This window comes from Lepidochelys olivacea (genome assembly GCF_965140295.1).
Source record: "Lepidochelys olivacea isolate rLepOli2 genome assembly, chromosome: 1".
Lineage (NCBI taxonomy): Eukaryota > Metazoa > Chordata > Testudines > Cheloniidae > Lepidochelys > Lepidochelys olivacea.
The window spans coordinates 225,407,849-225,431,280 of NC_140411.1; the positions used below are offsets into that span (position 1 = coordinate 225,407,849).

General features: G+C 44.7%; 1 protein-coding gene and 1 long non-coding RNA gene across 5 annotated transcripts in view; one reads left to right on the top strand and one right to left on the bottom strand.

Annotated features, from left to right (window-relative positions):
• LOC311515002 lies at window positions 1-17,024 on the bottom strand. The gene is made up of 3 exons (XR_014710020.1): window positions 16,919-17,024; window positions 4,876-4,960; window positions 1-4,470 (listed from the first exon to the last, which is right to left on the bottom strand). It is a non-coding gene; the product is annotated as an uncharacterized lncRNA (long non-coding RNA).
• The window catches only part of LOC311515000 (cyclin-dependent kinase inhibitor 1-like), a 15,499-nt gene continuing 7,381 nt past the window's right edge, over window positions 15,315-23,432 (top strand). For 3 of the 4 annotated variants that reach the window (XM_084617782.1, XM_084617784.1, XM_084617783.1), the window contains exons 1-2: window positions 15,315-15,659; window positions 21,434-21,876. In XM_084617782.1, coding sequence (XP_084473908.1) covers window positions 15,658-15,659; window positions 21,434-21,876 — 445 coding nt within the window. In that variant the 5' untranslated portion in view covers window positions 15,315-15,657. The remainder of the gene's footprint in view (window positions 15,660-21,433; window positions 21,877-23,432) is intronic. The other variant, XM_084617785.1, reaches the window with a different exon arrangement.

Consider the following 23,432-nt stretch of genomic DNA (forward strand, 5'->3'; position numbering starts at 1 on the left):
TCCCCATCCTGGCCCTGTCTCTTCCCTGCCTCCTCCCCTGAGCGTGCCATGTTCCCGCTCTTCCCCCCCCCCAAGCTTGCTAGAGCTGTTTGGCGACGGCAAGCGCTGGGAGGGAGGGAGGAGTGGAGACTCGGCATGCTAGGAGGAGGAGGAGGTGGTGAGGCAGGGGGACGGGGTGGGGAGTTTGGCTGCCAGGGGGTGCAGAGCACCCACTAACTTTTCCCCGAGGGTGCTCCAGCCCTGGAGCATCCACGGAGTCGGCGCCTATGCAGCAGGGAGCTTATTGAGAGCACAGGAGAGACAGGCTCCCCACTCTCAGTTCAGGGGCCTGGACCTAGCATGGCCTGCAGAAGCCCAGGGCTACAATCACAGGGAAAGTTCTGCTTGTCCTGGACTGGAGCATGCCTAGTGTGGTTGGAACCTTTGATGATTTTTGCTGCGAGGCAGTAGCAAGTCTCTACTGAGCACGTGTGAACTGCGATTTTCCAAAGGCTTATAACTTGGCCAAATTTGGGCAGGTTTTCATAGTAATGGCAAAAGGCACCTCCGTGAAAGAATGCCACTTCCCTACCAAATTTCAAGTCCTGGATCCAAAGCATGAGGGCATTAGAGCTTTTCAAAGAAAAATGTCACCAGGAATTTTTTAACATGAACACAACTATGTATTTTTCCCAGCTTCATTCTTGGAAATGACAATCATTTCAGCTGAAATTTTCCAGAGTAATTCAACCTGAGGCAGACACATGGCACAGAAAAAAATCAGCCCAAATGGTGGTATGCAGGCAAAGTTATAAGCAACTGAAAACAGGCTCTTATAATAGGAAGTGTCAGACAACTTTAATAATTGGTGGTGCTACCAACCCAGCCTATAATATACATGAAACATGCAATAAGGGGAAATTATTATAGGGACACACCAATCACTTTAAAGCAGCCCATCCACTTTAAAGTCTTTCATTCATCCTTTTAATTAAAGATCCAGCTTCACTGGGCAGCCAATTTTTGCTATTCCTCTGAATCATCAAAGACACATTTCACTCTGTGCGCTGGGCTTGATTCTCCATTGCCCTGCACCTTGTGTGTAACTTGGTCACACCACTACAAAGTGGGTGTGAAACTCTGTGGGCCAGATTCCACTCTCTACTCCCAGCTTAGGAGGGTAGGGGAAACCATATTGGATATGGAGCCACCATGATAGGTTCTATCTACTGTCCTTCCTGTGGCTCAGAAGTCATGGCTGGGGAAAGGGGTCATGGTCAGGGCATCCCTGTACTCCTCTGATCCCTAGCTGCCATTGATTGCACAAGTTACAGCAATCTCCAGCTGTTCTAATTTGGGCAAGGAGACAGGCCTTGGATTGAATGGCTGCTGGATCAGGGGACACAAACATAGCTAATCAGGCCCCATCTGTCTATAAGGCTCATTGGCACCCTGTGCCATGCAAGGTGCCATCCAGATGTACTGTTAGTGAAATAAAATGAGAACCGCTGCAATTCTTCATTGTTGTTAGATGCTTCCTTGCAATGGTTTGATTTCCAAACCCCGAATGGAAGCTTTTGATTTCTCTGTAGACAACACAGTCTATTCTGAACTTGCACAGAATGCGTAATTCTCTTTATGAATTACCCCTGCGCAATAGGCTAGCTCTCAATCACCATCCACCACTCTCAGCTCATTCCTCTGTCTCCCTACCACCACTAACAATGTCCTGACTCCCCCACCTGGCAGGAGAAAATGTGCATTATTCATCAGATGAAGGATAGGTTGCTACCTTCGTAGAAATACTGTACCTCCCAATATGGATACGATTTCTGCCAGCCCTCTATACTACTGGCAAAGAATGGCAACATCTCAATAATACTAATAATTCATTAACAATCGTCCATGCTCTGAGCCTTTGGATTTGCATAGTTTTCTGATACAGGGAAGCCAGGTTTTTAGCAATGCCCACCCCATCTGTCTTCTCTCTGCAGAGGAATTTATCCCTGTTTTTTAGAAGCCAGTGGGGAAACTGGGTCTGTTTAGTATTCTCACCTAGTTACAGTCAGTACGCAGTGTGCTGCTACTGGGAAATAAATGTGTGTGCCTTCCTGGACTTAGGAGAAGACACTATGTACCAACTTTTTTTTTTAATATATTCTCTTGAAAAACACGATTACTTCAAATCTGGGGAATGTTTTATACAGATTTCCTTACTTGGTAAATAAGGCTACAGCTGCCTTGTTTATTTGTTAAAAGAAATGGTAACAATAACATATGCATTTATTAAGAGGGGTATGGGAGGAAAGCTCTCTAGGTTCCCCCCACCTGTCATTTCCCCAAGTCCCTAACTACTATCTTTAAATGGCCTGAAACATGACAACACCGTTCCCTTGCTCTGCCCAATACCTGGGGAGTTCTCTCATGATAACGCCCTCTTTATTCTGCCCATGTGCTTCAGGACTAAGGTGCAACTCAAATGGGTCACAGTAATACAAGCAGCATAGTCCAGTGGAGGAGGCATAGGCCTGGGACTCAGGTGACCTGAGTAATTCCATTCCCTGCTCTGCCATTGACCTCCTTGTGTGATTTTGAGCAAATCCCTTTGCCGCTCTGTGCCTCAGTTTCCCCATGTTTCAAAATAGGGATAATGACACTTACCCTCTTTTGCAAAGAGCATTTTTCACCCCTATATCCTAAAGCAAAGTACTACTGTTAATGGGGCTATCACAGAGGAACCCAGCAATGCTACACAACAGGAAACTGATAAAGGCCAAAAGAATTGGAGGGGAAGAGTGAATCAAGGAAACGGGACAGTGTAGACGGGGGATAACCATGGAGCAGCAGGGAGAGAAAAGGCTACAGGGAGGACAGAGAACAAGGAGAAGACAGACAGGGCAAAGGGGGAGAGAGATACTGGGCTAGATAGACCGTATGTCTGATCAAGTATGGCAATTCCTACAAATATCAGGGATTAGAGAAGAGAAATAATTGGGGGAAGAAAATCACAGAGGTTAGAAAGGGAAGAAAAGAAATACAGAATACAGCTGATTGGTTCTGATTGTGCAGGATTGGTTCTGATTGCACATTTTCTAGTTCTTTGCCCTCATCTATTTTTAAATATCTCACTCCCACTATTTCCCTTAGGGGACCAGTCAACAGCCTAATAGATCTACCAATGTGACATTTTTCCTGATAGGCTACATTTTCTTTTCCTATATCTCCTCCTTTGTCTCTTCGTTATTCACCCTTGTGCTTCACTAAACAATTCCCCTTCATCTCAGTGCTTAGACCCTTGAAATATTTTAAACTGTTATCACAGCCCCCCACACAGTCATCTCATAGCCAAATGATACATATTTTATCCTACCCTCATAAATCAGGAGAGACTCTCAAAGAAGCCAGTGAAAGAACAATCTATAAGCTATTTTCGGGGCATATATGCACTAATAAAACTGCCGTGGTCATTTTTCTTATTAACACACCCACCACACTAACATGCTTGTGCTTAACAAATGCTAAATATTCAAGAAACTCTGCTTTCCCCCTTCCCACTCCTCCACAAACACACAGCTCTTTGGGGTAAGGACCAGAGCCCCAAGACTTAATTTGTCATACCAGAACATTTTCAAATTCTGTCAGATGTAAATAAGATCAGGAGTTTGCTGACTTGCCTGACTGAATTTATATGCTCATTTTAGCCCACAAAACACATAACCTCCCTATAAGGACATAGCCAGCAATTGGCTAATGCTCTGATTGGCAACTAACCGGAACTAGGAGTAAACATTCTTGCTGCAGACTGAAGGGAACCTGCACCATGAATGAATGGCCTGAAACTCTTTGTGCGTCTAGTGTGAGCAGATAGAACAAGGGCAGTCTCTGAAACTAACCTGAGAAATTGAAGCCATCCGATTAAAAATGAAATCAAACAACTCCAGAGACAAGTTTTACTCTGATTCCTATTGTGTTTGGCTTCTGCCTCTAGCTTTCTCTTGCACTAAGTGTACTGGGTGGTGGGTTAAGGGATAACAATAGCTGCATTTGTACCAAAGGAACTGAATCCCTAGAGTTTTTCTGAAGTTAACATAAATGTGGATGGTTAATGTAAACATGTCCTACACAGTTTCAATGTTCATTTGTGTTACCCTGAGAAGCATGGGGGTGGGATCTTCCATGTGTCACTTGCAAAGTTCTGAAAAATCCCCTCCCCATTTCTCGTACACTCTGGCACCCTCACAGAAGCACACAGCACATTCCCAAACACTTGTTGCATTCAAACAGCTTAATTTTGGTAATACTGCGTTGAGGTCGCAGGCAGCTCGGGAGGTTGATGGTGCTAAAACTTTGTCCTGGGCATATTACCAGCTGGAAGGATATCACAGGATGCTAGCCCACCAGAGAGACAGGAACATAGGATTGCAACACTGGAACAGACCAATATTTCATCTAGTCCAGTATCCTGTCTCCAACAGTGACCAATGCCAGATGCTGTGGAAAGGAAGGCATAAAACACCCGTAAGGCACCTAATTGTGCATTACACAACAGGGAAAGCTTCTTACTGTCACCTGGTGGTGATCAGATTCTGCCTTGAAGCATGAGGGCTTACATGCCTTGTAAGTTTAGTTTCGCAAGTCTGACTGCAGATGCTGCTTGTCAACTGCAAACAGGCCTGGCAGGACCTGAGTGTGAGCAACATGTCCAGAAGAGGGTTTTTGTTAAGAGTTAGGGTGGGATTTTCAACACCGCACAAAGTTGCCCGGTTCTGCTCCTATTGAAGTCAATGGGAGTTTTACAGTTGACTTAAATGGGAGCAAAATTAGGCCAACACTGAACACTTAAGCCAACCCATATTTATTATCTTCAGACTTGGGTTTATGAGGTCTGATGCTTACCATAGAGTTGTTTCAATTATCTGAAGGTGATGATGACCTTTGTCCTTACTATTCTGGCAATCTCTCACAACAATCTGGGCCTTCACTGTGAAAAAAAAATCAAAGTAAAAATAAGGACTTTCTCAGAGCTCCACCATGCAAAATAAAACTATGTTTGCTCATTAGGTGACCCCCATCTTTTTCCAAGTGGCTCAGAAGACACTATAAAACCACTGAAAAAATATATTTTAAAAATGAATCACCGCCTTAAACTATAGATTAAAATGCAAGGGAGGCCCAATCCAAAAAGTTCAAATATGTTATAGACTATGTTTTAAATGTTACCAGAATCCAGTAGCGTGTGAGTATGTTGTTCCATTTGGGGCCTGTAACTCTTCCTAGTACCTTTTAAATTGTTTAATTCTCCCTGTACCCCAAATAGTGCTTGCTAGCATCTCTCAGTCACTGTTAGGCTGTTCCACACTATAGAACGCACTAAAATGTTTCAACCTCACATTACTACCCTGGGATAACTTACTCAGTAGGGTGGTCACACTCCCTTAGGGGAAGAGTCAAGTAGTGGGAGGGGTTTTCTGTAATGACCTGTATCCACATGGTGGTCTACTCAGTCATGGGTGGTGCCAAGACTTCTGGGGGCACATCCCATGGTGCATAGGGTCAGCTGCATCACTGTATGACAGCTCTCAATGGGTACTGCAGGAGAACTTGTTTGTCCCTTTGGGGGCTTGTGGGTGGAAATGGTGCAAAGCAGGCAACTCACACAATTAAACCTGCTCCAGGTAGTCACACTCCTGGTTTCTGCCTGCAGTCTATGTTGCAACTGGCAGTGAGGCATGGAGCCTACTCAGAGCAATGACTTGTACCTGATGTTGGCATTAGTGCAACTCATTTTGGGGAGAGGAAGACAAAGCAGGGCACAAAAGGCTGTGGTGGGTATTTTGGCAGTGGCCACCACTTGACACTTCTCAAGTAGAGTGTGTAAGCTGCATGCAAAGCTGGAGAAGTGGAGGCAGTTTCTAATGGCAGGCGAATCCTCCTGTACTGGCCTCTGGATGGCCGGCAGCAGACTGAGACAATGACTTGGCAGTGTGCATTCTTGAACATTGGAGCTCTGGACCAGAGATGAACACAGTTGCTGCTACTGAGAGCCATGGACAGCTGGGGGTACAAATCACTGTACAGGCCTATTTGTGGTGGTAGTGACTTCTGGTCAGTACACAAGGAATAGATAGATGGCAAGAAAAAGACATGGGTCAGGGAGGTCCCAGAGGATTGTGAGAAGGCATTGAAGGACTCAGCCCTAGACTGTTCTGCCACAGTGCTAGAGACAGGTGGAATAAGCAACTCTGAGGGAAGCCCGCTTGAGGCCTGCCTCGTGCCCCCAGACTTGCTAACTTGTGCACTTACCACAAAAACAAGAGTGATGGGGTTTTGTGTCTGGACACCAGTTGAGTTAAGGGAACACTCAAGCTGTAACCCATCTTAAATGACTAGGGCAAATCCCTTAGGGAGGGAGATCACAACCTCCCCCATAGCTGAGTTATGAGTCACCCTGACTCTGCCACTTCCAAGGTCATATTTTAGTTCAATAATTATAATTAACAACCCCCCATTTAGCAATTTCCATGTTCAAAAGCCTTTACTACCACCAACTAATTAACTTTTGTCTCTTTGGTGACGGTCAATGACAGTCCCAATTATAACATCTGAGACAGCAGCCAAATCGCCTTAAACAGCAGCAGATTTGATTGGCAAATTATTACACAAGTGGAAAGAAAAAAAATCACAAAATAAAAGAGAACTGGAAAGAGTCATAGACCCATAGAAGATTAGGGTTGGAAGAGACCTCAGGATGTCATCTAGTCCAACCCTCTGCTCAAAGCAGGACCAATCCCCAACTAAATCATCCCAGCCAGGGCTTTGTCAAGCCGGGCCTTAAAAACCTCTGAGGATGGAGATTCCAACACCTCCCTAGGTAACCCATTCGAGTGCTTCACCACCCTCATAGTGAAATAGTTTTTCGTAATATCCAACCTAGACCTCCCCTACTGCAACTTGAGACCATTACTCCTTGTTCTGTCATCTGCCACCACTGACAACAGCCGAGCTCCATCCTCTTGAACCCCCCTTTCAGGTAGTTGAAGGCTGCTATCAAATCCCCCCTCACTCTTCTCTTCTGCAGACTAAACAAGCCCAGTTGCCTCAGCCTCTCCTCATAAGTCATGTGCCTCTGATCATTTTTGTTGCCCTCCACTGGACTCTCTCAAATTTGTCCACATCCTTTCTGAAGTGGGGGGCCCAAACTGGATGCAATACTCCAGGTGAGGCCCCACCAGTGCTGAATAGAGGGGAACGATCACTTCCCTCGATCTGCTGGCAATGCTCCTTGTAGTTCAGGCACTGAACTGGGACTCAGGAGAGCTGGGCTCATTGCCCGGCTCTGCCATCAACACCATGGGTGAAGTTGGCCACATTGTTGAATCAGTGTGCCTCTCAGTTCCTTATCTGAGAAACTGAGACAATACTAGTTCCTTTCTCCCACCTTTCCTCTGCCTTGCCTATCTAGATTGTGAACTCTTCAGGGCGGGGATTCTGTCTGTACAGTGCCTGGCACAATTGGACTTCTGCTGGACCATCTAAGCAAATAATCTACAGTAAGAATACATACATCTAGCTGTATACTAGAGAGACTATTTCTTGGCAGGTGTCATGGCATCTGCTCTACACACCACTCAGTGGTACCTTCTTGTGGCTCATCTGGGGAATTAGCTCTTCCACCTGGTTTGATGCCCCTTCCTGCAGTTAGCCAGCCTCCACGGTATCACAAGTCCTTTGAGGCAAACTGTCCTAGGTGTTCCACTCTCAATTGCATGGTCTGTAGCTGGTAGGGGAACCCAGGCCTGCGCTCTACACCAGGTTCCAGCCCAGGGACCCTCAACCCAGCAGCTCTGGGCTTTTACTCTCCCAGCCCTTACTGCTCCTTTGCTGGACTCCTTCCTGCTCTCCCCCCCTTGTTTCAGGGAATGCAACTGCAGGTCTCCTCCCTGAGCATGACAACTTTCTCTCTTTATAGATTCTTCCCAGCTCCTCTGCCCAGCTGGACTTCATCTGCAGTTACGATCTAGGTTTCTCCCTGGGTTTCTTTCAGGTGCAGCGTAAGATTGATTGGCCTCATTTAGCCCTTCAAGCCTTGTATGGAGTGGACACCCCATCACACCAGCTCCTAAGTTTAAGTTACAGAATAGCAAAATATTGCCAGTGACTTAGCAGGAAAACTCTATTGTCTGGTCCACTGTTCAAAGGGGCAGTTTCTCAGACAGGTGTCACATGTTCCAGTGGTTTGTGTGTGTCACCAGAGTTCCTCCCTTCTTATAGCCTGCCCTAGTAGGTTAAGACTGCATTGGTCTTATGTCCTCATTTAGACTAACATGGTGGAAACCCATTTGATTAGACTTTTGGATGACTCGTGCCTCTCGTTATCTCTGACCTGCATAAAATGTTAGGCCATTTTTTTTTCTCTAAAGTATTCCCTCCTACCCCAGCATCAATATCCTTTCACATCATGGACACAGGCTTTTGTCAAACTGTAAATTGTGAGGTTTCTCTCACATTAATATTACATTGTGAATGTGTATTTGCTCCCCACACCCACAGAAAACAGCTTTTTGATTAGAAACAACATAGCCAAGAGATATCAGATCTACTATATTAACAACACATTGGCTCTTAGTCGGGTAGAACAATGACAAACCCCAGTTCTTCATAGAACTGTCTGTCAAAGGGCTTGACCTTGACCTTCAGAGCTTGACCTTAACTGCCAAATTTGGGTCCAGCTCCTATACTAATCTTTGGTGCAGGAACTATCTGTTTAATAAGTACAGTGCCCAGTGGGGACCTTAGACATAACAATTAATAAATAAAATACCATACAAGACCTAAATAATAATAACAATGAATAAAGTTCCCCAAGGTGGGGTGGTCAGGTCCAATGGTCCACCTGAGGCCCATTCCACACTCGGGGAGAATCATAGCACTTACAGAATAAAATTATTTGCAGTGGCTTTCTGCAGATGAGGACAGCTCACCAGTGGCAGACCATAGCACAGTCTTGGTTCTGTTACTTCAAACCCGGGAGGATCCCAGAGCCCAGAGAGAAGGACAATACAATGGCTACGTCTCAAGCCCTGTTTTTATATGTGACTTTTCACCCAATACATCTTTCTCTCGCTGAGTCATCAACCCGCAGGGGGTTGGCAGTGTTTGCACTGTATCCCCCTATCCTAAAGGGTTTTAAAACAGGTTTAAACAATTAACTCTGGGCTGACTTGCAGCATACAGGATCTTAAGTATTGTTTAGCTGGAAAATAAAAGCCGTTGAAAGGCTGCCAAAAAACATTATGGTTAGTGTTTTAATATGCTCTTTAGTGCTCCTATAACTAACTGCTCCATGGGGTGCACGTTGGCCTTAAAGAGAGGCAATTACAGTCTAACCTTTGGGTAAAGGTTTGGGATGTGCCAGGGTTACCTAAAGGTGGCTCTTTGCCCCAGATGGCTAATAAAATAACTGGGAAGATACTGGGTCCAGCATAGGTGGCCATATTTTAAAAGGTAAAAAAAGCAGAATACTTTTCTGGTGACAATTTTAGCAACATGAAATAATCATAGAAAAGACAAAGTACCCTTCTTTTCCCAAATGGCATCCTGCTGTCCCTACCACTAACTAGCTTCTCAATAGTGAGATCGGCATCTTTCCACTTTCCCTCGTTCTAAAGAAGTTTATTATGAAACGCTGACCAAGTGCCACTAACATTCAGTTTGAGCCAATGGGCAGCTTAGGTAGTCTCTATGATCATTTGACTTTTCTCTTTGCTCCAAACGCTGTTCATAGTTCTTGGACACTGGACAGTATGTCCCTAGAAAACACAGTTTAAATACGAGGTGGTGCAGCAAATCATCTTAAACCAACATTGTAAAGTTATTTAAAAAAAAAACAACCCTGCAAATGTTCTGATTGGTTAAATAAAAAAATTGGGCCTGTCCTAGTGAAACTGGGACATATGACCACTTTTAGCTGTTGACTGGGTTTCCCAATGCCTCCTTTTGAGATGGCAGAGTTCTAGTTTCCCTCTAGCAAGCACTAGTTATGCCCTTGCTCATGAAAGGGACTGGATTCTAGTTAAATATACCATCCTTGTGCTTGGAGCAGGCCAGAGAAGAGGAGGGAAAAGTGACTTTAGGATCTTGTCTACATGGGGAAAATTGACCATCATAGCTATTCTGGAATAACTATTCCGCTATACCTATTCTGGTGTAATTTAGCTATTCTGAAATAACTCCCCCAGGTGGACACTCTAGTCCATAATAAAAGTGATTTTATTCTGGAATAATTACTTTGCTTCCAAAGCGGAGTAATTGTTCCAGGATAAAGTCCCTTTTATTTCAGAATAGAGTCCACATAGGGAGCTATTCTGGAATAGCAGTAGCAGAATAGTTATTCCACAGTAGCTATGAAGGTCAATTTTCCCCATGTAAACAAGCCTTGAACCACCCTTGTGCTCCCCATATGCAGAGGTCTGCCTAACCTCTGGTGTAAATTAGAGGCTGCTTCTAGGGTTTTCTAATTTACATACATTCTGGGTCCCATTCCACGCCTCTCACTACCCCTCGTGGGCCCTGGGAAGCAGAGAATACCCATAGTACACTGCATTCTGGCCACCCTGGCAACATGCCACCACTCTGTATGGTTGCAGTGGTATGTATTTTAGTATCTCAAAAGGAAAAGATTCTGATCCTTTGACCTGGCACCTAGGAGGCCTTACCTTCAATTACTGCTATGATCAACAGGGATCAGATTGAGCCCTGTTCTCCCCTAGAAGAAGTCTTGCTTCTCAGAAAGAGGAACTAGTGAAGCCGCCCTAAGGATTCACTTCTGTGAAAAACAAAATTTTACAAAAGCACAGCTATTCCTTTCCAAGCTTTCCTGTGTAATACAAATCAGAGAGAAGTCCAGAACAATAACTGCAGTATTGTTTAGGTGCATGGCAAAATATGAAGCTGAGATTAAAACTTACTCGGTATAACCACAGGTGAGAAAAATATTCTGGCAATGTTCTACTAGACTTAAGGCTGCAGGCATCCATACCAGATTTTTTTCTGTGCTAGAACTCTAACATATCCTGAAATGAATATGCTACCTTTAAGTGCTGGTCTGAATGACCAAAGAACATAGCACCATGTGACTGATATTGTTTTGCATAAGGCCAAGGATTGATGCCTGCAGGACCCCACTAGAAATATACCCATTCATGATGAGTTACATGTTACATGTTAAGACCTATCGTGTAGACAGCTTTTAATCCATTTAATATGTGGCATGTTAATTTTATATCTTTTTAGTTTTTTTTATTCAAAATATCATGTGGTACCAAGTCAAAGGCCTTACAGAAGTCTAAGTATATTACATCAACACTATTACCTTTATCAGCCAAACTTGTAATCTCATAAAAAATTAGTCTCAAATTTGTAATCTCTTCAAGTTAGTCTGACAGAATCTGTTTTTCATAAAGTCACGGTGATTGGTATTAATTATATTACCCTCTATTAATTCTTTATTAATCAAGTCCCATATCAGCTGCTCCATTATCTTGCCTGAGATTGATGACAGACTGACAGGCTTATAATTTCCCAGGTCATCTTATTTACCCTTTTTAAATATTGGCACAACATTAGCTTTCTTCCAGGTTTCTGGAACTTCCCAGTGCTCCAAGACTTACTGGAAATCAACACTGACAATCCAGCAAGCACCTCAGCCAGCTCTTTTAAATTTTTGTATGTAAGGTACTTTGACCTGCTGATTTTAAAAGATCTAATTTTAGTAGCAGCTGTTTAACCTCCTCCAGAGATATTAATGGAATGGAAAGAGTGTTACTGTGTGATATGACTGCATCATCTGTTTTTTCCCCCAAGTATAGAACAGAAATATTTATTGAACACTTCTGCCTTTCTATGGATAAATCTACCATTTCCATCCAGTAACGGACCAATACAATTGCCAGGATTCTTTTTGTTTCTAATGTACTTAAAGAATGTCTTCTTATTTGTCCTTAACTCTGCTGGCCATAGATTTCTTCTTGCGTCCCTTTGCTTCCTTTATCAATGTTCTATATTTCCTAACTTCTGATTTATATTCATTACTATCAATTTCGCCTTTCTTCCATATGTTATAGGTTAAAAAAAAATCACACCCCTAACCAACATAGTTATACAGTAAAAAATCTGTATGTAGATAGGGCTTTAGTATTGCAGGGTGAGGGATAGCCCCCTCAAAATTATGACAGTCCCAAAAAAATTCAGAATAGATGGCAAACTGAACCTAGACAATGCACCACTGGGGAACAAGAAAGTTGTGAAACCAAAGCGGAACTTTGAGAATTCCTTGGTATTTAAATGTGAATTACCTTTGTAATTTTGTTAAGCATAAGATGATGATTTGAAATAGATACAATATGACTCATAATGTTTGGCATTTACTGCGTGTCTAAGACAAGGCACATGATGACATGCAATTATGTGGGAAACTAAATTGCTAATTTGAGCTTCCATAAAAACCCAATAAGTTAGAACAGGCATTCCAAGTTTCCGAACAGTTCAAATTCTTGCAAAGCAAACAAAGATCTTACATAAAGGACATTGTTATTTCAATGGATAATTACTGTACCTAGATGGCAATACAAACAAACTCTGCTCATTAAATATATGACTTTATAGTTTGTGACTTGTCAAGAGGACAATCTCAGGTCAAATTTAGTCCAACTTTTAGTTTTTTCTTTTCAAAAAAATATACAAGAAGCAAAACAAAAATAAACAAACAAAAACCCACAAGCTTTCTCAAAACCTAAAATCATGTTTCCACGATTTTCTCAATTGCAATTACAACATAAAGCATCCACTCCTTTGCAATGTTTGCACTTCAGACATTGCAACATTGTGCTGCTATATGAGAACCTGAAAGTGAAATTGGGTAAAAACTGAGAGCCAGATCATACACCGAAGATCTGTGTGTGGTGGGGTCCCAGATCTAGTCTGAACCCTCCTTTGCAGTCAGCCACCTTCCTCCATGTCATCATATCTACCCCTTCCTAGGACCCCCATGGGATGCTCCACAGAGCTAGGATCCAGGTGGAAATAAGAATCAGAGACTGAGGGGGGCAAGAGACACACGTCATACCACCTGCAACCCTTTGAAGATTCTCAGAAAAATGCTCCAGCCTGGATTCTATGAAGAGGGATGGGAGGGATAACTCAGTGGTTTGCACATTGGCCTGCTAAACCCAGGGCTGTGAGTTCAATCCTTGAGGGGATCTGGGCCAAAGAATTGGGGATTGGTCCTGCTTTGAGCAGGGGGTTGGACTAGCTGACCTCCTGAGGTCCCTTCCAACTCTGATGTGCTATGATTCTAAGATGGTGGGACAATCCCATAGCCTGTTCTACAATAGGGTAACTCCTATCTACTAAAGAACAATGTGGGAGAATATCACTGACTTTTCCTCTGCCTCCATTCCTTCCCATGGGTTTTACTGCAAGAGGGAACAATCCAACCCTGAGTCACTCCAGGTTTACTTTTCAATGCAAAATGTTGTATCAGGCTTTCCCCAGATGGGTTTGAAGTGGGACATTTAAACTATTGTTTTGATATGCATTCCAGTGTGTGAATCCTTAGGGGGTTAGAAAAGTATGGCAAAAACTTTTAGAGCTTTGGCAAGAACAAGGCCATTTATGATTACACCAAATCTACAGCAGCGAGTTTACAGGGGTGGCCTTTGTGTCCTATATCATTTCATTCTTCTTTCTCTCTGCATTCAAAACCTCTTTTATCCACTAATAAGGAGGATACTTGCATGGGACCTCCTATGTCCCCTTAGCCTGCTTGCCTGAAAATAAACAGAAGGAAGCTTCTGGTGCTCTGAGATTCTTCCCACTTTCCCAGCTCTTGAACACCAAGCTAAACATTCATGAGAAGTAAAAAACAAAAAGGAGCAGATTTTTGTCTGACCAGTGAGTGCCAGGAACTCCAGAGCTGTAATTCTTCAGTTAACACCAAGTTCCTTGTTGATGTGAGGCAAGCCACTTAACACTTTGACCCCAATAAATAGACTGATCTGTAAAATGAGGATAATATTTACCTACCTTCCTACTTCTCAGGGACATTGGGAGGTCAATATTTGTAAAGCACTTCGAAGAGAAATAGTTCTATCTGAGTGCTGTTATTAAAACACAGGGTACTATATTGCTGATTATGATTACATATAAATATATAGTTACATTTTGTTGTGATGATCAAAGATCTATTCATTATCAGTTTTCCCAAACTCAGATTTTTCTCCTTTTTTTTTTTTTAAATAAATGCAGGTTTTCCAATCTCTCCTCGATAAGTGCCATCAACAAACATAGACTCCAAAATTTAGGCACCAAAAGTGCCATCAATAAACACAGGCACCAAAATGGACATTTAGAGGGGAAAATAGCTCTTTGGGGCATGGATATATTTTCATATTTGTCAGTAAAGCACCTTGCACACTTTGGACAATCCAGTAGGGCCACGGTGTTGTTAATATTAAACAGAGTTATATGTATTTAAATGAATTGGGGTGGACAGATTTTTTTTAAAGTGGGGAAACATGAAAATATGGGAAAATCTCAGTGGAAAAACACTGGGATTATCCCTTTAAAAATGATAATGGCAACTGTTTTTAAAAAATCAAATTTTTATCTGAAATTCTTTACCTCCTGTTGTGACAAATAATTCCTAAAATTATTATACCTGAAAATTTAGAGAGAAAAAAGAATGTATCTTTTTTAGGGTTTCTCTGTGAATTTGAAAGCTCTTTGAAGCTTTCTCTTGCTACTCTGCAGATTCTGTTGTTTGTATGAATCTTTCACAAGCAATCAGGGAGGAAAAAAAACATTTTAAAAAACCAGGAAAATGTGATTGTGATGCGCCGCCTCCCCCTCCATCCCCCACCCTTCTTCCACCTAAGCAAAGAGGGTGAGCGGCAGGGTTGGTGGCTGAAACAACGTATTGGTTTTTAATTGACTCGATTTCAACTTGATGGTGTTCCCTTTCGCTAAAGGTAATTGGCATCAAGAACGTCCCAGCGAAAAACTGTCCCCTCCTGAGTCACCCTCTGGGATTAATTTTTTCTCCACCTCCTGGGCTGATGTTTCGCCTCCTCCTCCTCTTTTCCCTCCGCAGCAGTGTCACTGACTGCAAGTGTTTGGTTTAGGTTTGGCCTATTTGGCAACGACCAGCTCTGGGCTGAGGGGGGGGAAGGGGGGAGAGGGGGGAGCAGTCACGTTGCAGAGCCACGTGCCAGTGCAGCGAGCGACTGGAAAGCAGCCCGGAATGTGAAAGTTAATCAGCCGAGGAGCAACAGCTTTACACGCTGCACATGAGGCAGGGAAGGGCGGGGGGAGGTGGAGGGAGGAAACACTATGAAGAAGAGAGCGGCGGGACACGACGGCATCTGTCCATTCTGCAGCCATCAGCACACAGCGGCAGGATAAAGCCCCTCTCAGCCATTCCCGGCTGCCGGGGAGCCTTTTGAGAGGTGGTGCGCGAGGGGAAACCAGACATCTGGATGTCCGCAAGCCTCTTCTGTGAAGTGTGGAAGTGACAAGTGCCACCATTCTCCCCATCTGGGCAGCTGCGCCCCAGGGCCGTGCAGGAAAAGCAAGCAATCCCTTGTGAAAGAGGCAAAAGCCCCAAGCAGCGAGAGCCCCTAAATGTAAGTGACTGACTAACGCAACAGGCTTATAGGAGCTAATAACCAGAGAACGGCTGTTACCAGGCTCAGAGCCCCAGGGCTCGCTTGTTGGCTAGAAGAGTAACTTCTGCTGCAAATGGTTCCCCACACAGCACTGACGGCATCCTGGGATTATTTCAGTCTCAGCCTGCCTCCAAATTCCACTTCCCACAAGGCGGCGGCATCCCGGGGCTGGGGAAAGGACCCCGCTTAACTAAACTCGGGGACGCAGGCACAGACTCCAGGTTCACTCGTGGAATGCCACTGGGGGCATCTGGTTTCTGTTCGTGACCGACCTGGCTTTCTCTCCCCACCCCACCGCCTGACGCTGTTCCGAGCCTTTCCGGGGTGCTGGGGGCTGTGACTCTGAAGGGATGGGCGGGCAGTTACCGAGTGAAGTCTAAGGCAACCATAGGGTCTGGGGGGAGGAGGAGGCGGAGGGAAATGGGCGCTCCAATCTGGCCTCACGTGGAAAATTTGAATCTTCCCCCGGGCAAAAATCCGACCCCCTTTTCGGTTTTTGTCCCTTAAGGAAAACACAAACACACCTGAATCCTGCCATATTAGAATCATAGACTATCAGGGTTGGAAGGGACCTCAGGGGGTCATCTAGCCCAACCCCCTGCTCAAAGCAGGGCCGGTCCCCAATTTTTGCCCCATCCCAAATGGCCCCCCTGAAGGATTGAACTCACAACCCTCGGTTTCAGAGTAACAGCCCTGTTAGTCTGTATTCGCAAAAAGAACAGGAGGACTTGTGGCACCTTAGAGAGGAACACATTTGTTTGAGCATGAGCTTTTGTGAGCTACCGCTCACTGCTCAAACCACTGAGCTATCCCATCCCCTACCACCCCACTCCCCCCCCCACACACACACACTAACTCTCCTCACTCAGCAGGCAGGCCTCTCCCGGGTCTGACCCTTCCGCCCCGCTTTGTGAGCCCTGCAGTGGGGCGGACAAGTCTGTTACAGCGCTGCCCCGGGCGAGACTGGATGGATTGCTCTGCAGCCGGACTCAATACGGGGCCACCTGCTGATCGCTCCCGTGAGGTGTCACTCCGGAGGCTCGCCTCCGACTCGAGCGGAGTTCCCCCATGGAATGACCCTGGAGTAACTGAGATCAGGAGCTGTCCCACTAATGAATTGATTATTATTCCCTCCTGCCACCGCCCATGCTGACAGCCCCCCCCCCCGCAGCCCCCTTTGCTACTATGAGTGTCTTTCCCGTGTAAATATGCGTTACCTCTTAATGTGTCCAGTCTGCGTGGGGTAACTGAAGTCTAACGGAAAGAATCAAAGTACATTTGCGATTTGTTTACAAGTCAGGCGCACCCGATGATGCTCTAGGCTTGATGTCCTGGGAGTATCCTCCCCCCTCCCTCCCCGCCCCCGCCCCACTGCAGCCTCCCGGGCAAAAGTGGCGCGTTTCGACCCAGCTCCCATCCTGTTTGAAAAGCCCGCGTCAGGGCTGCCGGTCAGGTGTGCGGGGCTTTGCGAGCGGGCATGTAGCAAAGCGGAAACGGTTGGTTTGCTTTTTAGTGGGGGGGGGGAGCAACCTCGGGGTTTACTGTTCCCATTGTACGTATAATTTAATGGGTGCTTTATTTGTTTGGGGGTTAATTGTGTGTTTGTTTTGCTGCGTTGTTGTTGTTGTTGTTCTTTGACGAAATGTAACCGTGGCAGTGGTAGCGAGAGTAACTAATTACAATCCCATTGCATCGTCCCCGATAGCATTTGGTGGGGATGGGGAATTGGTTTTATTTTGCACTCCGACGCGCAGTTGCAAGTGTATCGAAGGCTCTGGCGAAATACCAGTACACCCAGTGCGCTCCTGTGCTCCAGTGCTAACTCGTAGGGGGAAGTCTTTGCAAAGTTGCTGCTGACCAGACTCCTTTATCGTTTATATTTGTCCTTATCATTTGTCTTCTCCTGAACCGCCCCATGTAAAGTCTGTAGGTGGGAGTGAAAGATATGGCTTGTTAGCTTAACAAAGGCAGGAAAGTTAATTGCCTTTTTGACTTCCCAGAGCAAATATAGCATATATGTGTGTGCAATCAGGTGCATATTTGTACTTGTCTATGTGCAAGGAGCCAAAAGTCCAACAGGATGTTACATTTGGTTCCCTCTAGCTACGGACTTTCCCCTGGTTGGGCAGGTGAGCTGGAAGGGGTGCTACAAAAATCCAGATCCATCCCTGTGATTCTCTTCCTTCTAAGGGGACTGACTAGTAGCAAGGATGTAGGTTACATTTCCCCTAGAAATCCCCTACATTCTGCAGCCAGGCAGAGTCATGTCAAGTGCTCCTCCCTGAGAAAGAGTAAGGAAGGGGACTGTGTCTCATTCCTTTGACACAGAAGTAAAGGGTCCCCACAGCTCAAGGGGTGCTGTGGGAACCTGATGCCCCTGTTGATGGGAACCATGTGAACAGCAGAACAAATGCAACTGAAAACGCTTGCCTGGAATACGTGACTTGTTTGTTCCCCAGCACGGGTGGCTGTGGGAGATCTGTTCAGTTGTTCTTGGAGAAATCAGCCATTCCCTTACCTAGTGTCTGAGGGTATGGAAAATAACTCACACCCAACCCCCTCCCTGCTGTCCTGAATCTGTGCAAGGGGTGAGCCATGCAAGGACAGACTGTGCTGAGGAGGCAGATAAGGTAGCAGGTACTAGGCAAAAACTGGGGAGAAAAGGAGAAGAGGTCAGAGTAATCTGAAATCAGTGAAGGTGGTTATGCCTTTGTATGTCTCTGGAAAAGGTAAAAAGATGCAACCACCTGCTGTAATAATAATGATACTTAGCTCTTATAGAGCACTTTTCACCAGCAGTTCTCAAAGCCCTTTACAAAGGAGGTTAGTATATTTATCCCATTTTACAGATGGGAAAACTGAGGCATGGAGCAATGTCACAAATAGAACCAGGACTCCTGACGTCCAATCCAGTGTTCTGTGCAGTAGACACACTACCTAATAGGCATATTGCGTATCTGAAAAAATAGGACTTTCCAACTGGAATTTTAAATGACCACACACACACACCATTATTATACTGAGGGAACAGTTCTCCTCCGTAAGGATGAGAATTTAACATTCCATCCAAACTTTTTTCCCCAAAAGAATTCATTTAAGTGTTTTGACCATTGATAAGAGCTGGTTGAACTTTTTTGAAATTCAAAATTTTGACAAAATGTTCCATCAAATTTTTGAGGCAAAAATAAAAATGTTTATGGAAATATAAATTAATTTTGATCCATTCTAGCTGACATATAACCAGAGGGAAATTAGAAATGGCCACCACTAATGCAGAGCCCTGTTCTTCAATGCTTACTTATTCAGGTTGACATCAATGGAGCTACTTGTGTGAATAAAGACAATGCATGAATGAGGGTTGATTCATAGATCTTTAAGCCAGAAGGGACCACTGTGATCATCTAGTCTGACGTTCAGTATAACATGGGCATTGGCAATTGGACCTCCCTGAATTAATTCCTGTCTGAATTTGAACATATCTTTTAAACAAATATCCACTCTTGATTGAAAAATTTCCAGTGATGAGAGGACAGGCCCTCCTCCAGTTGTTACAACAACTCACAAAAATCAGTGGTCAGGAGAAACTGAACCATACTGACCACAAAGATCAAGGTTCTAAATACGTTGTATGTAGAAAGTATTTCAGATTATTTTGTTTTTGCAGGTTTGTAACACGCAGAGTTTTACACGCAGAATTAACGTGTGGAACTCATTGCCACAGTGGACCTCTGACATCGAAGGCTTAGCAGGTTTCTAGAGAAAGGTTAGGGGTGAAATCCTAGTTCTATTCAAGTCAATGATAAAGTTCCCATTGACTTCAATAGGGCCAGGATTCCACGCTAGATATTTACATGAACAATGAAAACATCTACACCAATCAAATATGCCGCAAGTTTGGCAAAGGTATGAACCCTCATGATTCAAGGTATGAATGAAGGCAATAGGAAGAAACTTTCTATAGGGAAAGGTTATTCTAGAATTACCCACTTCAAGGTGCTCGCATCTTCTGAAGCAGCTGGTGTCGGCTGCTCTGGGTAAGTCTACACAGCCCGCAGCAGCAAGTCTCAGAGCCGGGGTCTGCAGGCACAGGCTCCCGAGTCTCATGCTATGGCACTCCCAAGGTATGTCTACACCGCAGCTGCTCCAATTACAATCTAGTCTGAGATCCTAAGTATGCATTCAGGCAGCTAGCCCCTCTTGTCGCCCATACCACCATGGTTGCACTGTTATTTTTAGCATGCCAGCTCCTCCAAAACTAGCAGCCGTACATCTACCCAACCTGAAATTACACCTCAGAGATAGGATACTGGGCTGACTAGACTGCTACTCCCATGTGGTATAGCTACTCCTGTGTTCCTCTGATCATAGACATGGGCGAGACAGATTCTTCTCTAATTAACATTATTTAAGAGATTCAAAAATGCTATTACCAAAGGTCAAAAATGTTTGAGAAATACCATATTTTGTCCTTGCGAAGTATGGCAAAAAGCCAACTTACAGTTCATATGAGAAAAGTTTCTAATGCAAAAGATTATTTCCTGTAGTGCACTCACTACCTGTCCTTTCCTAATGTTGATGGATCACCTTTGAGTAAACTTAGTTTAAACGGTTGGAAGTTTGGCACCAGACGGAAAAGGGACAAAGCAGCAGTGTGACTGTTATTAGCTATAGTGACAACCAGCACTGCTGAGTATCCTGACAACTAAGAGCCAGATGCTACATTAATATAGGAAAAATGGAGTTGCCTTCTGAGATTTCGGACACCACCCAGAGGTTTATTTTTGTTGCTGTGTTTACAGCTGCTTCTCCTTTACAGGCACTGAGGCCTCAGTGATGGCTCACCAAAGAAAAAATAAATGAAAACCATTATTTTTAGAGACAATAATATCTTGTTTATATACTAGATATTTTCACATACAGAAGCACCATGGGCTAGTAGTGGACAAAGAAGGTGGAAGTCTGGAACTATTATGTCCTCTGGCTCTGCACTGATTGTGTGCCTGGCTTTGGACAAATCACTGACCCTCTCTCAGTGTCCTGATCTGTATATCCTCCCGACTTCAGAGCGGCAGCAGCTAGATCCACGCCTTGGCTGGTCACTAATCCATCCCTAAGCCCACATTAGCCTCTGTGCTTCCTCTGCCTCCATCTCCACATTCTGGGGTTGGGAGAACAATGGTGAGTGGATCCATGTAGAGAAAGAAATTGGATATCTTTCTAAAAGATATGCTCTAGGCTCAACCAGAAGTTATGGATTTGATACAGGAATTACTGGGTGAGGTTCTATGGCCTGTGTTATGCAAGAGGTCAGAGTAGATGACCATAATGCTCCCTTCTGGCCTTAAAATCTATGAACCTCTACCAATATCTCCCCTCAGTTTTGCTCTGTCCCCAACCGCCCCCCCCCAGCACATCACATAGGCAGCCCTTGAAGAACCAAATTCCTTTCCATGATGAACAAGCCAACCCCCTCACTAGCTCTACATGAAGCACCCCACAAAAAAGAGAGGGAGAAGCCCTCCATCCCCTCCACAGCAAACACAACATTGGCTGAGGCTCCAGTCAACACAGTCCACTGAAGTCAATGAGAGTTTTCCATGAAGATGGGAGATTGGCAGAAGTTTTCCCAGTTTCCCAAATACCCTAACACTTGCTACGTCCCCCATACAGCATGTGATGCCTGTTGAAGTGACCCCACAAAAGGTGTCTGATGATCTTTCTGTCTCTGGCAGGGAATCGTTGCTCTGTACGCTCGTTGGAGAGCGGCGGATTGGAGAGCAAATGGAGTGGAGGTCAGTGAAGGCAAACCGTGTACGAAGGAACCTCTTTGGCCCCGTGGACCATGAACAGCTGCAGCAGGACTTCCAGCACATGCTGCACAGCAGCATGGAGGGAGCCCAGCAGAAGTGGAACTTTGACTTCTTACGGGACATGCCAGCTGAGGGGCTCCTGCAGTGGGAAGAATTACAGAGCCATGATGTCCCGGCCTTTTACCACAGTTGTGTGGTGGGTGAGGCTCGCAAGCCTTTGAAGCCCTTGAACCAGGGTATAGTCAAGGAGGTCAAGGCTCACCACTTTGCCACGGTGACACTGACTGAAAACCCCAAAGTTGCCAAGAAAATGTCAGGCAAGAAGAGCCAAGCAGTGAAGAAACGAAGACAGACATCCTTGACAGGTGTGTGAGACTTGTACTTTATGCTTCTCAGTGGGTCAGAACTAGCTCTGAGAGCTTCACAGGAATTTAATCCTGATAGGCCTGTGACTAGCCTGGTCTTAAACAAGCAACACTTCAACTAAATCAGATGACATGCCTGATGCAGACAGGTTAAGGGAGCTTATCATGTGCAGTTTACATAAGAGACAATTAGGCTGATTTTCACAAGGGCTGTGCACCTGCAGCTCCCACGGGTGTCCATGGGATTTGTGAACGGTCAGAATGTCTGAAAAGGAGGCCAAAGAAGGGTATGATTGCTCTGTCAAACTTAGGCCTGGCCTACATTAAAAAATTAGATTGACCTAGCTACAGCGTTCAGGGCTGTGAAAATTTTTGCGTCCTGAGCACCATAGTTAGGTCGAGCTAAGCCCCGGTGTAAACATGGTCAGGTCAATCATTCCATCAACCAAGCTACCATCTCTCAGAAAGGTGGATTAACTACAATGATGGAAAACCCCTCTTCTATCTGTGAAGGAAGCATCTACATTACAGTGCTAGAATGGCACAGCAGATGTGGCCTTAGTGTAGGTGGGAGAGACTAGGCAACTAAAGGGAAGGGGGTGATGAAGAATAGTTAAGATGACTTGTCCAAGGGCAGCCTGGATCTCAAGCTGGGTTGTCCAGCAAGACAGTATGACTTTCACCAATTCTTGTCATAGATCTGCGTAGTTAGCCATGTGTACTCTTCCCAAAGTGTTGTCGGAGACACAGTGGGCCAAGCAGAGCGAGGGGAGGAAGAACAGGAACCAGAGAAGGTTGCCAATTTTCATGCTAACTTCAGCTTGGATAGAATACTGAGTGAATGCATCCAAGAAGTGTAAGAGCAGACCAGTCTTAAACTTGGCAGGAAGGCAGAAAGGGCCAGCTTTTGAAGTGCTCAGCACCCATAACTAGAGACAGATTTTCAAAGGAGCTCAGATCCCATTTACTCTGGGTTCGAGCTAGACTGCTAAATAGCAATATGGACATTTTTGCATAGGCAGTGGCTTGGGTTACTCACCCAAGTCCAAGACCACCCAACTCTCTATGTCTGAGCTTGGGCAGCTAACCCAAGCCACCAGACATGCCACAATGTCGACACTACTATTTTCAGCACGTTAGCTTGAGCAGATCTAGCGCAAATCTCTCTGCCTGCGTTGAGAATCACAGCTCCCAGCTGCAGTATAGATATACCCTTTGGCACCGACACCAGGGCAACATTTTCAAAAGTACTCAGCACCCAGCCACAATCCTGATTGTATTTCATTTATCCACACAGGGATTTTGGTTGTCCTGGACTCCTGAACAACAGGATTCTTTCTAGCCTATATTGGGGGGTCTAATGAGAAGTACCAGACTTAAATTGTCAAAAAGGGATAATTAAACTAAGACATTAGGAAACTTCTTTTGAATAGTGATGCAGATCAGACAATAGACTAATTTGCCAGGAGAGGCTATGTCATAAGCTGGGTGCAAGCAAACAATATGTGTTTTAATACAGTCAAATGTAAATGTATATGTCTAGGAACAAAGAATAT